Raw genomic sequence first — 13,407 nt, forward strand, 5'->3', positions numbered from 1 at the left:
ATAACGTTGTAAAATAGTAAACCCATTTAAGGAATTCGTTGCTGCACAAAATCTCAATATAACTGATCCGTAAATTTGGGAATACATGTCTGCATAAGTGCATATACTCTCTGGTCTGCACACAGGTATAATTATATCAGCTGCATGCTGTAAGATCTTTACATAAGGAAGCTCCTTACAATAGCCACTATAAGCATTTTCGAGAATAGGAACAATAGAATCGCGATACACGAGTATAGCTTGAAGTATTTCGTACATGCAAAGCTTGAAGTGAGGGTAAAATGCGACCTCACCAATTACAATGTTTGCCTTCAAATTCATTTTTTAGGCAGCTATTTCCTTCACATATTTTTTACATACCAGAGAAATTCTATTGCAAAACTATCCCTCATTTTTTCCTCTGTCTGATGTTCTGCTGATTAGTAGAGTTAGCTCCATTAGGACAGTGTGTGGGCCAATGTGTGATTTGCCAACACCTCCCATTTCTCAAACACAAATTGCCTCTATCAATCCAATCACGGCTCTGTCACCGAGGAAGAGGCTTTACTTATCCAAACAAAGAACCGCTAAGGGTATCTTTAGTTTTAGGAGTAAATAATTATTTGAATACTCTACATTTAGGGTCCATGCAAGTATATTACGTAAGCACTCTTAAGGCCGTTCTCGGGGCACGGAATTGCGGCAATTTAGAACTGTATCAATTTCTAAAATGGCGTGCGATTGTGCGAATGCATGAACGAAATTAGAACAGGGGCTATTTTGCCATCTCACGTCCGCGCATTCTCGCATGTGCTCTAGCAATTTACCGATTAACACGACGCAATTTTGACTGCGCCTTCGTACACGCGCCAGATTGTGCAAGTACGTGCCCCGTGTAAAACGGCCTTTAGAGGATGGGGGTAATGGGTTTGCTTTTTTTTTGGGGGGGCCGGCAAATACTTATTGTTGTTTACATATCATTTTGGGAGAAGGGAAAAATCACCTTGAATGAGGTTAAGTAATATCAGAATGCTCACTTTGCTGTTAAAAAATGAATTTACTTCATATACAGTCAGCATATGACACTTTGAATCAATTTTATACTCCAAACCCTAAATAATAAAATACGTAATTGATCCCCTGATACCACTTCAACTTGTCCCATGCAAGGGGAAAGTTTACGCGCTTGATTATCTAATTTTTTTTGAGGATGCCGATAAAACTAAAATATAGGAAAATAATTTTCCATGACACACCAAGAAGTAGGAAATAAAACGCTTTATATTAAGGCTTACATTTTGTATTTTGCGTAATTTTGAAAAATTAATAAATACAGAAAAACTGATCTGTAGAAATGTTCTCTCTTCGTTCAAATAAGCATATTTGCAAGCTTATTGTAATCACAGCAAATTTTGTATCATTGCTGCAGAAATGACGAGATCTAACGTTAGCAATTTCAGGGGAAATTTTCGATTTTTTTTAATTTAGCTGAAGGCATGAAAGGAATATTTTTTGCGCAAAAGTAAACAATCTTCTTGGAATTTATATGTTATACTTGAAAACCAGTGAAACCGCCACAAAAAAGAAAAGCTTAGATGGGAATTTAATTACAAATTAAAAAAATAAGAAAAACTACCAGTAATGAGCTCAGAAAGACGTAATTACTGCCAAAACGTGATTCCTTCATTATTTTAATGACAATATGAGACTCGAAAATTCTTTTTTACAAACCATGCGGTTATTACCATTCGACCATTCTTCGCAAGCATTACTTCCCCAAGAGATTAATGTCATCCTATTCCGCCCGCACTAATAAGTGAGACAATAATTTGGTTCTGGGCTTGGCCCAAAATACTTAAGGGGTTGCGGAGATGGAGAACATTTATCATTTGTCTCCTGTGGGAAATGACTGAGGGTGGTAGAGGGAGAGGCGAGGGGTGAAGTTTTGCCCAGCAAATGCCTCCTTAACGATGTCGTTAGCCGTCTGAAGGTTGAGGACGGTGCCTGCGTCAAGGGAGGCCTTTGGAATGAGCGCCAGGGGAATACGCTCACGGCCATGAATTCGGACAGGCACTATGACGGATGGGCTGCAATCGACAGCACCTCCTTCGTCCTTGGCACTGTGGAGCAAAGTAAGGCAGTGAGAACTCCAATTTTTTTAGGCAATAGGACGCATCAATCCCTATAGATAGGTTGTATCCAGTCTGTTTTTTGTGTGGCGGAGAATTTGAAAACCTATTCATTTAAAATTGTATAACTTCGATTCAAATAACAAAAATAATTATTCACTCTTCCAATCAAATCAACTGATTTCGGTATTACTTCTTTGAACGAAGTAATTTCGCTATTGCTGTTGAGACTAGTCAACAGTATTCAAAAGTTTGTGGAACACTACGTTGTGTTTGCTTTTGTTCCATCGTGACTATTCAATCAACAGTTTCCATTATGAATATTCCTCATATTATTCATATAACTATTTTGAAAATAAAAATTTAGTCTGCAATGTCTTCCCTTACATTTACTATGCACGGACACAACCGAGCCCTGGATGGTGAAAACTCACGCACGCAGTGATACCTCGAGTAAAACAAGCGAGAACTTTACCCCGCCGCGCCACCCCAGAGGACAGAACTATTATGGGTATATAGATAAGTAATAATATAATTCCCGTTTCAATATTTACCCGCATGTGGAAGCTACAAATTTTTATTTCAGGAAGTAGTTGGCTCTGTGAAGAAAAGTATGGCAGTAAGAACTTTTTTCTAAAAAATTATTACCCATAAATCTATCTTTGCTGTTCGTGTCTTTTTGCGCAACGAATCACTCTTTCAAAACTAAATTTGACCGGGAAATTTTCAAGGAAAATAAGGCGATAGTTTTCTAATATTGTCTGCATAAATTGTTTTAGATTGTAACATGAGGAAATTCCGAGTAATACTTTTCAAAATTTAGATACAGATGGCAATGTACAAAATTTATTCTATGCAACCTAAGATATTCTGAATGAAATCATAATTTTGAGCAAAGTAATAAGTTGCGAAAAAATGGCCGAAGAGAAGAAATGCATCCTCTTAGAAGACTTACATTGCGGTGAGGGACCATGGAGACACATTACCCATTTATTTTTGCATAGTACTGCGATCAGCAGCTCTGCAGATCTTTAGTTCTTCTACTCCACAGCTACCTAGTAGTCCCTATACTTCCCAGGCGTCCTTCCTTAAGCCCAACTCCATTTGTCTTAAGTTCTCATGCCGTAGTTTTCCTCGAGTAACTTTTCCTTCAATTTTCCCTCCATTATATTTCACACGTTATCAACGTGTCTGTTGAAATGGCCTATGCACCGAGCCTTTCTCTATTGTACGGTGATCCACAGTTTCTTTTCTTCCCTTACTCTCCTGATAATATCTCAGCGTCTCTACAATAAATTTCATTTTACCATCAAGAATATCCGCGGCCATCACCAGGTCTAAAATTCTTTTATGCTTTCCTGATCACCTTCCCAACGGTGCCTCAATCCGGTCTACAAATTGCCAATTCCCAATCCTAAATTTTCACAATAAGGATAAACCTTGATATATAAACGCGTTTGAAGTCCCACATGAATTAGCTATTATGGATCCAAATAGGCATTTTAATCAAAAAGTCGTTAATACATCAATATTTCAAACATCCACGTTTCCTTTATTAGTTCCTGATGGAATTATAGAAGGAGACAAAGGGAAAAACAACAACTTAAATATATCAGTGAATGTGAATCAATAACTTACTTTGAAGCATATAAATATTTTTTTAAGTTTGTTACAACCTTGTTAAAAAATAAAATGAAATTCGCTGATGGTTAGGCCATTTCACGAACTGAATAAGTAAATTAATTGTAGAAATGGGAGATTTTCAATGGTTACAAATAATTCTGATCAGTTTTGAATCCAATAATCTGTATTATTAATCTCCCAATTGCGAAAATGAGGTGACTACATTACATTAAATATCAATCACAAAGATTTACCTTGCGAAAATCTAATTGAAGGACTAATAATTATAATAAAAATATCCTCGACAATCGCAGACATAACCTATATCACTTACTAAACATAGAATGCATATGTTTTCGCATCCAAAGTATTCATTTGCAGAGAGTGTTTATTTATGCTCTTGCTCTGCGAAAAATTCTGTTTTGCCTATGAGATTATCTAAGCCATTTAAAATCTCAGCGGCGCATAATTCAATGCAGTTTCTGCCTTAAAAAAGATAATGTATATACCAGGAATGGAGCATAGCGAACATATGATTATATTACTGCTATGAATGCTAATTGTAAAATTATTTGTAATGAAGCTCTATTCAACCGTCTTATTTTCATGATCTGCGGCACATTAAATTTAAGTAAATTCTATGTGTCTGCAATTAACCTGGCCTCCCTGCAGCGGCACAGCAGACTAATTACATCGTCTTTGAAGCTAACGATTTTAAATTACCTCCGAAAAATACATTATCCATTAAAAATAGAGAAACAGTAGGTACGAAAATATACTGTGAAATATAGCCTCCGTTACTACAAGCAGGCCGTTTCTTTTTTTTTAAACAGGCTGCTTGATTTTATTTTACCTAAAGTAAACTTCTTCTCCAATCGTCAAAGCCATATATGCAATAATTTATGCAACCTTTTGTTGAAATGAAACAAATTAGCACATTTTATGCGAAATTTAGTTAGTCTATTAATTACCAATATAAAGCAATCTAACATAGTCATGCTGGAGACCATTGATTTAATTTTGCTCTTGCTCAATAATTAACATTACAAGTATTATTATTGAATATATATTAGAACTGTAAATAGTACGTACATATATTGACATTAAAACTAAAAAATCTGATAAAGCACTTACGTAAAGATATAACAACAACAAAGGTATTCCAGTTTAAGAATACTTTAAGGAATTAGCTATAAAATTATGTCACTCTGATGCTCACATTTATTTCCTCTGAAAGTTTACCATTCATTTTCCCAGCATGTAACATGCAATAAAAAAACAATATTTACTTGATGACCTTCATCATCATAAAGGATGCGATGACATCATCATCCTTTCACATCCTTCACAAATCATAATAATTCAAGTACCAGAGTCATAAAAATTTTGTCATATAGTACGGTACTGTAATTATGCATATTTTAACCTGTTAAGTGAGAATTATGTAAAACGTACAGCAGTACAATTAAGTCGACGCATCACTTCTTCCCAATGGCGTAACACTCGTGCATTTGATAATTGCCCCTGAAATTTTTCTCGAGAGTTATTTTTATTGAAATTAGATTAAGGATTGTTTTAACAAAGGTCTACACCATATGCCCTGAAATGTAATGTGTAAATTCAAAATGTACACAGAAAACATTTCACGAAAAGAGGTAAAATACAAATCTAAGCGAAGGAATGCGTCCGTTTTTGGCGTGTATTACAACCTAGTGTCTCTTTATGTACTCATTAAATTATATTGAAAATATTGCAATGTAGAAAAAATATATAAAACAAACGTTATCCTCTCGAGCAAAAAAGAATAAAATGAATTTTCCCAAGAGCCTGATAGAGACCCTAAGTAAATTGTTTCGCATACAACCAGGGGCGGATCCAGGATTTTTTCTGGGGGGACACAAGTGTCTGCCAGGTCTTCTCATATTTGAGAATTAAAAAAATACAACACATTTCTGTAGAAAATATTCTATTTATTTTGATATGAAAATTATTTTTATTAAAATAAAATGATTGAGGCTCCGTAATACACAACATAAAAAGAACGTAATTACAACTGTATTAAAAATCTCCTCTAGTATTTAAGCGTCCTAGGGGGGGCGTGACCCTGTGCCCCCCCCTAAATCCGCCTATTTATACAACGAATAACGCTGGGTGCATGTTTCACTGTAATGATCGCAGCGCTACCATCGGATTTCGGTGGTCATTTGTTGAACTAATCTTCAAACTTAATTTTTGATTGCGAATAAAAATCCAGATACAGCTACACATAATAATAAATTGTCTGAGATAAGCATTACTTTCGGGATCTGAGTCGTACTGAAAATTTTAGCTTCTTATCTAATCGATAAATGGGTTAAAAATCAGCTGCAAATTTCGACCCAGATGATTTAACCATAAATTTAGTTTTGCAAGCTCATTTTTAACATTCCAGTTTCCGCAACCGCACACAACCTTTTTTATCTTTCTTCCTCATATTCCGCTCCTCCCTTCCCTAATCATTCGCTCTCCGCCGAGATGAAAGCAGCGCTGTGGTCGTTTAACAAATCCTCACAAGGTTGGGGCTCCCACTGCAGATAAGGTTCCCAGACGAGGAGAGCTTAAAGGAGATGATATATGGATCGTAATGCTCGCAACGGCATTTCAGAATTTGGGCTTTTATTACCCCTTCATCGCCATTGCCTTGCCTCAATCCCGCGAGCAAGGCTTTCCATAAATTAAGCCTATATATTTCACTTGGCGTTGCAATCATCTCACGGGTGGGTATAATGCTTTCTGAGCAATGAAAACTCCCCATATTCTTGCAATTGCTCGCGTAAAATCATGCAGCCCAAATGAACCTTTCTGAATTCAAGAATAAAATATTTCATAAATCATCGTCTTCTTTACGTCTGAATGTACATTATGAGAATAAATTATAAAAAAAAACTTCTTATTGCCTTAGGGTGGGCATAGAAAAACACTTTGTTAAATAGTAAAAAATAAACAAAGGATAGGAAGCTCGTGTTAGTCACTTTCAAACGTGAAAATAAAACATTTGCATGAGAATTACGACCTTATAAGGCCATTAAAGATTATATTTCACAAATTTCATTCATTTAAGGATGGTTGACTCTTATCAAGGGGATGGTAGATCAGCCTTTTAATTCTGAATAAAAGATACAGTGTCCGGCGTGATACGGTGGAAATCTTTTATATTCAGCTTAGCAAAACACACCGTGTCTGGAAACAGACTAGTGGTTTTACTAAGCGGAATTTTAATGCTGACATCGGCTTATGACAATCATCGACACGCCAGATAAATGTTGAGTATAATTATACAAATAATTTCTTACTCTTTAATAATTTTCGGAAAATTTGAGGCCATTAAAATCCGCGTTACCCTTTTCCCGTTCATATTTATGGGCAAGCTTGCTTAAAATGTTAAAGCTTAAGCTCAAAGCCTACTTAATCCGTTCCAACTATGTTACCATTGGATTGGATTACATTCAGATACTGTTGATATAAAAAGCGTAGGTAAAATTTTGAGGAATTTAAAATAAAATTAACAATTTTTTACACTTATCGGTTTGAATAATATGATTGACAAAATTTAATGATTTTTTATGTAATCGTAAAAACATTTAGGAATTTGAAATATCAAACTGCGTCATCAGAAGAAGCATACTTGGCCACTGGCCTTATTTTCACTATGGGTAGATTGAATGCTTCATAGAGTAGCACATCTTTTTTTGCAAAGTGGAACTACATTGAGCAATAAGAGAAAAATAGTTTGTATTTGGGTCAAATCTGGACTAAAGCGTCTTTAAGTTTGTGTGACAGTCTGAGCATATGTTATTGTTGATTGATGCATGATGCATTTGTGTTTAAACACTGTTCCTCACGTACAGTTATATGTAACAGTTTTTCTACCACACACGGATTTCAAAATTATTCATATTCTACTTAACAACAATTAGAGGATCATGCATAATTTGAGAAAATTCCAGAAAAACTGGCGCAAAAAATAGTAATATATAACATCACGGACTTAATATAATGTAGCGGATAAGTTAATTTTTGTTAAGGCAAAAGATAAAAAAGACAAAACACTCCTGCAAGCAGGCCAGGATTATCTGGTTTCAAAGCAAAGATAAAAATTCCATCGCATGGCGTGGTCAAAAACCTCACAATCACTGGGAATGGAAACCTTATAGAGGTAATATGTACCATAATTTTTGCCAAACTTTGCTTGAAAATTGAGTGAAGTCCTCTCGGGATTTCCACCGGTTGATTTGATTTATAGGCACCAACGTTTCAATGAACGCCTCGTTCATCGTCCTCAGGGTGAATAATAAATTTTTACTGATTAAAGAATGTTTATAAGTAACTATAAACAAATTGCAACAATTAAGTTACCCCTGATCGGCCGGAAAAATCTGAATTTTTATGAAACGGTGGGGTTCTATGATTTTTAATTTTCTTTAAAATGGGATTCCACGCATTGCTAATTTTGTATCCAGTGTCCCTATTGAAATTATTTTTATTAAGCCTAATTTCAATGGCCTCCTTAGCGAGCCTGTCCCAGAAGTTGTTGGAACGGCAGATTAATTTGGCGCTATCCCATTTAATTTGGTGATCCCTATTAATGCTATGTTCAGCCACAGCAGACTTATCAGGCTGTCCAAGTCTGAAATGCCTCCGATGCTCCTTAATCCTGGTGGCTATCGTTCTACCAGTCTCCCCCACGTAGATTTGGCCACATTCACAGGAAATCTGGTAGACGCCAGGTGTCATTAGGCCAACGGGGTCTTTTGCCTTCACTAATTGGTCCCTCAGTTTACTAATAGGTTTATGTATTGTCTCTATATTGTATCTTTTGAGAATGTTCGAGATCTTAGTAGATACTGTCGACATATATGGCAGAACGGCCCTGGCTACAGGCTTAGACTCTTCTTTCCCACCCGACAAATTTTCGTTAAAAGTTCTTTTCATGGCCAAAGTGATCCGTCGGTCACTGTATCCATTTTGCCGGAATGTTCTCTTCAAATATCTCATCTCATCTGGAAGACTTTCCGTGTCCGCGATGGCTTTGGCACGATGTACTAAGGTAGAAAGTACCGCCGCTCTGTGAGAAGGGTGGTGATGGCTGCGAGCAATCAGATACAGATCCGTGTGCGTCGGCTTGCGATACACGCTATGTCCCAGGCAACCATTACTCTTCCGGTGGATCAAGATATCGAGGAAAGGAATCTTGCCGTTTATTTCTTTTTCCATAGTAAACTGAATGTTTTTATGTTGGTTATTCATATGTTCTAAAAACTTCATTAAAGCCTCAGACCCATGAGGCCAAATTAGGAAGGTATCATCCACATATCGGAAAAAATACCTTGGGCGTAGCGGAGCTGTGGAGAGTGCCTTTTCTTCAAAATGTTCCATATAAAAATTTGCAATGGCTGGAGATAGAGGGGATCCCATAGGAACTCCGTCCGTCTGCTCGAAAAATTCCTGGTCATATTTGAAATAAGTTGACGTCAGTACGTGATGGAATAGTTTCACCGTGTTGTCATCAAAAATATTCTGCAGCAACTCAATGGAGTCAACGAGTGGCACTCGAGTAAAAAGGGACACAACATCCAAGCTGACCAAAATGTCCGTATCTTTCACTTTAATATCATCCAGGATATTCACAAACTCGGCCGAGTTTTTGACATGGTGTTCACCAAGCCCAACATACGGAAAAAGGAGCCATGTTAAATATTTAGCCAAGTTATAGGTGGGCGAAGCGATAGAACTCACTATCGGTCTTAACGGCACTCCTTTTTTATGGATTTGGGGCAGTCCATAAAGCCTAGGGGGAGCCGGAGCATCAGGTTGTAGATTCTTTGCTTCTTCAGGTGCTAAACCGGACTTCTTGATGAGGGAAATCGTCTTTCTTGTTACCGCTTCTGTGGGGTCTCTATGCAGTTTCCGGTAAGCCTGGTCTTCTAGAATATCACGTATTTTATTACGATAATCTTCGGTTTTTAAGATTACGGTGGCGTTCCCCTTGTCTGCTGGCAAGATAGTAACCTCCTCGTTCCCACGAAGGGCTCTGATGGCAGATCGTTCCTCTCTGGATATATTAGGTTTTGGTGGGACGGCCCGACTTAAAACATAGGAAACTTCGACCCTCACTTCTTCGGCCAAATCATCCGGAAGTTTACGAACAGCATTTTCTATTCCACCTACATAATCTAAATATGGGATGGTCTTGGGTGCTGGAGCAAAGTTAAGTCCCTTGGACAATGCCGTAAAAGTTGCCTCGTTAAAACTTTCATTTGTCAAATTAATAACAACACGTTTTGGGTCCAATGGAGGAGCGACAGGCTTAGATTTTGGAAGGCGATCGTACTTACTCTTCTGTCTTATTTTCTCCTTTTCCAATAAAATTTCTCCCATGGCAGTAGTGACTCGGTCAATAAATTCCCAGTCCAGAGGAGAGAGAACCGATGCAATTCGAAGATGTAGTGCCATAAGTTTCTTTGCGTTGCAGTCCAAAAGACTTCGCTTATCGTGGATTCGTTCACGGACCAAAGCCAAGCTGGTTCTTCTTAGAATGCGGCTTACTGCTGGTGACTTAGTGGACGCACGAACCATGGCGAATATTGGTATAGTTTCTTCATCGCGACATCTCAAAAGGAAAGCAAGAGAACTAAGAAGTCTTGCCTTTTCCTTTCGCAGTTTCTCCAACAGGCGTATGTTGCAATTTAACTTAATTGTTGCAATTTGTTTATAGTTACTTATAAACATTCTTTAATCAGTAAAAATTTATTATTCACCCTGAGGACGATGAACGAGGCGTTCATTGAAACGTTGGTGCCTATAAATCAAATCAACCGGTGGAAATCCCGAGAGGACTTCACTCAATTAATACGCCGGGAAAGAATCTCATCATATTTTGCTTGAAAATGTTTGCAGAATCATAAATTCTGTGAAAGAGCTTCAGCAGACCTTACGCACAGTGCTGTAGTTGGTCCGGTACGGGCCGGTACGGCGTACCCCCTAAAATCCAAACTTGCTATAAGCGTACCGGTTAAACTACCTTCTTAAATCTGAAACAAATAGCCCTAATGTAAATTGTCCAAATAATTTCAGAAAGAAAAATCGGAGATGATTATTTGCTTGCTCAGAGATATCTTGTGGCACAACTTGGAACTAATGCAAGAGTTGCAGTTTGACATTTTTACCGCGGCCTGGTGTCTGCTGGCAATTTTGGTAAGTAACGCCTAAATTTTTTTGCCAGCTACAGAACTGCTTGAGCAAAGGAAATAACTTATCGGTTCAATAGAATACTAAGTTTCTTTGATTTCTAAGTCGACCTCACCTCCACTACGAATTTAAAATCTCTGTTCCAAAGTTTTGCTCCAGCAATTTGGAGTAGCTTTTCGAGTGGTAAGATCCACTTTTCCGGGGAGTATAAATACTAAGATATGGTTCTATTCCTCTTTTTAGAGCAAGTAATGAAACCTGAGAGGATGTTAAGGATGAAGTAAAATAGCTTAAAGTTGAAAAGAGGTATATTCAAGTTGACAGTATACGCGTAATGTACGCTGGATGAATACAGTAGAGAAAATTGACTAGAAAGAAGCATAAATCAAATTATGAAAAATACTTTGTCAATTCATACTTTAAAACCATTTATCCCAATTTCTAAATTTTTCAATCTCATCACAAGTTTTCAATTCAACATTTAGCAATATCACCGTAAAAAACGCAAAACTCACTCATGTCTCCTGGCCAGGATTATACTGGATTCATCACAAAGATGAAAACGATAACGCCATCGCAGTGCGCGGTCAAAATCCCCACAAACGCCGGGGTTGGAAACCTTATAGAGGTGAAATCGGGACGAAAAATTGAGGAAAAAAATATGAAAGAAAGCCAACCATAAGGGTAATCTGATCAGCGTTTACTCCGCTCGACTATAAACCGTGGAACCAATGCACGGTAAAGGTATCGGAGAGGCGAAAAAAAAGAAATGGATGACCATTAGAGCAGAAAATGGACTTTGTTCCCGATGAAGCGGGGAACATAGCGAAAAGCGTTGAATAACGCCTCGTTTACAACAACTTAGCTCTCGCTGGATTCAGTCGCGGCAGGGTAAAGTCCTTGCCTGCCACACAAGAGGTCACGAGTTCGAATCTTGAGTAGGTTGCCCCTGTCTATGACCTGGAAGCTCGTATTTGTTTTATTGTTAAGTAAAAAAACAACGTAAATGGCCAATGGTGCTGTTGTCATTGGTAAAGGAATAATTAAATTTATAAATTAAGCATAATTGTTGATTTGAATTGCAATATCACCGTAAAAAACGCAAAACTCACTCATGTCTCCTGGCCAGGATTATACTGGATTCATCACAAAGATGAAAACGATAACGCCATCGCAGTGCGCGCATCAAAATGCTCGAATTTCTCTTTGAAAATAAATTTAGCCAAAAAGATGGTTTTTTCAATTAAAATATAAATAAAAAACTGAAATAATGCCACCGAAATCGCTTTAATGTTTGGCTAGGGATGTGTCTGAGGGATTACGCCATTAATTGGTATAGTTTGTATTGATTTAAGTTAACCAAGTTGTTGTAAACGGGTCTTACGATTGCCTCATTCTTTCTTAGCACCATTAAGCAATTAAACTCTTAGGATAGCTATTTCAGCGTTCATTCTGAGTTGTCTTATCTGCCGCGGTAATTTAAGATGGAATATAAAAAGGCAACAGAGCCACTGCTCATTCTCTCACACACTCTCATTTTGAAACGGACCGCTTGTAACGTTCGTCGAACTAAGGGAAAGAGGTTACCGACGAACCTATTCCATTACGCTAATGAAAGATTTTAATCTTCCGAGTCAATATGCACTATCACGCAATCAGAAACACACACTTGCCGCATATGGAACTGCTCGTTCAAGTTTGTTTCAATAATCGGTTGTCTTCCGATTGGATATCATAGCAAAGTAAATGGCCATCGGTTTTAATACGTACATGCATTAAGTCACTAAGCGACATTGAAGCGAGATCGTTTGCAACATACATGGGCATTGAATTGAAACACTTGGCTCGGTAAAAAGTAGTAATGCGCAGTAACCATTGAATTTTTCATGAAAAAAAAACTTGAAGCGGTAAGCACTTTCTCAAAAGTGATACAGTTTCGTTATAAAGTAATACAAACACGTTCAGAAACTCTGCAGGAACACGTTCCAGGACAAAATTTTCCAGAAAATACCATCCGGTCTTATATGATTGCAACAGTGGTTTCTTAAGACTATTCCGGATTGGTGAGGATGTAGCATCACATGTAATTTTTTTTTTAAGAATTAGTGCTGTGAAGTTCACGGGTAAAACTTTTAAATTATTGACTTCATATTGATTGGATTCATACGTATGTATACCACCTAATTGCACAAGTATTTTTATACATAATTATTACTTATGTTAACTATTGATTACTTTTAAAGTTCAGCTTTTTAGCTATTTCTTTGTGTTCTACCTATAGTTATTACTGGATATATTTTGCCATCTTGAATTCTTTCTTAATATTAGTATGCTACTACCTGAATGGTGGAACCTTTGACTGTAAATAAAACTAATTGTAAATTAAGAAAGCCGAATATTTTTGCCTGATTACAATATTACAATTATAGGAATTACAATATCTCTGAAA

General features: G+C 37.1%; 1 protein-coding gene across 1 annotated transcript; it reads right to left on the reverse strand.

Annotated features, from left to right (window-relative positions):
* Positions 1–1,864: 1,864 nt before the first annotated feature.
* Positions 1,865–10,346, reverse strand: LOC124167655. The gene is made up of 2 exons (XM_046545638.1): positions 9,097–10,346; positions 1,865–2,099 (listed from the first exon to the last, which is right to left on the reverse strand). Exons 1-2 carry the CDS (start codon positions 10,344–10,346, stop codon positions 1,865–1,867), a joined length of 1,485 nt encoding a protein of 494 aa, XP_046401594.1.
* Positions 10,347–13,407: the final 3,061 nt, after the last annotated feature.

This window comes from Ischnura elegans, chromosome 11, assembly GCF_921293095.1.
Source record: "Ischnura elegans chromosome 11, ioIscEleg1.1, whole genome shotgun sequence".
In the NCBI taxonomy this organism is placed as follows: Eukaryota; Metazoa; Arthropoda; class Insecta; order Odonata; family Coenagrionidae; genus Ischnura; species Ischnura elegans.

What these genes read in the sequence shown, in the direction of transcription:
- LOC124167655 (XM_046545638.1), bottom strand. Translation starts at nt 10,346, where the DNA reads ATGGTTCGTGCGTCCACTAAGTCACCAGCAGTAAGCCGCATTCTAAGA. An exon ending in ACAGCTCCGCTACGCCCAAG is followed by an intron (nt 2,100 to 9,096) that starts GTATTTTTTCCG and finishes TTTGCTCCACAG; the next exon opens with TGCCAAGGACGAAGGAGGTG.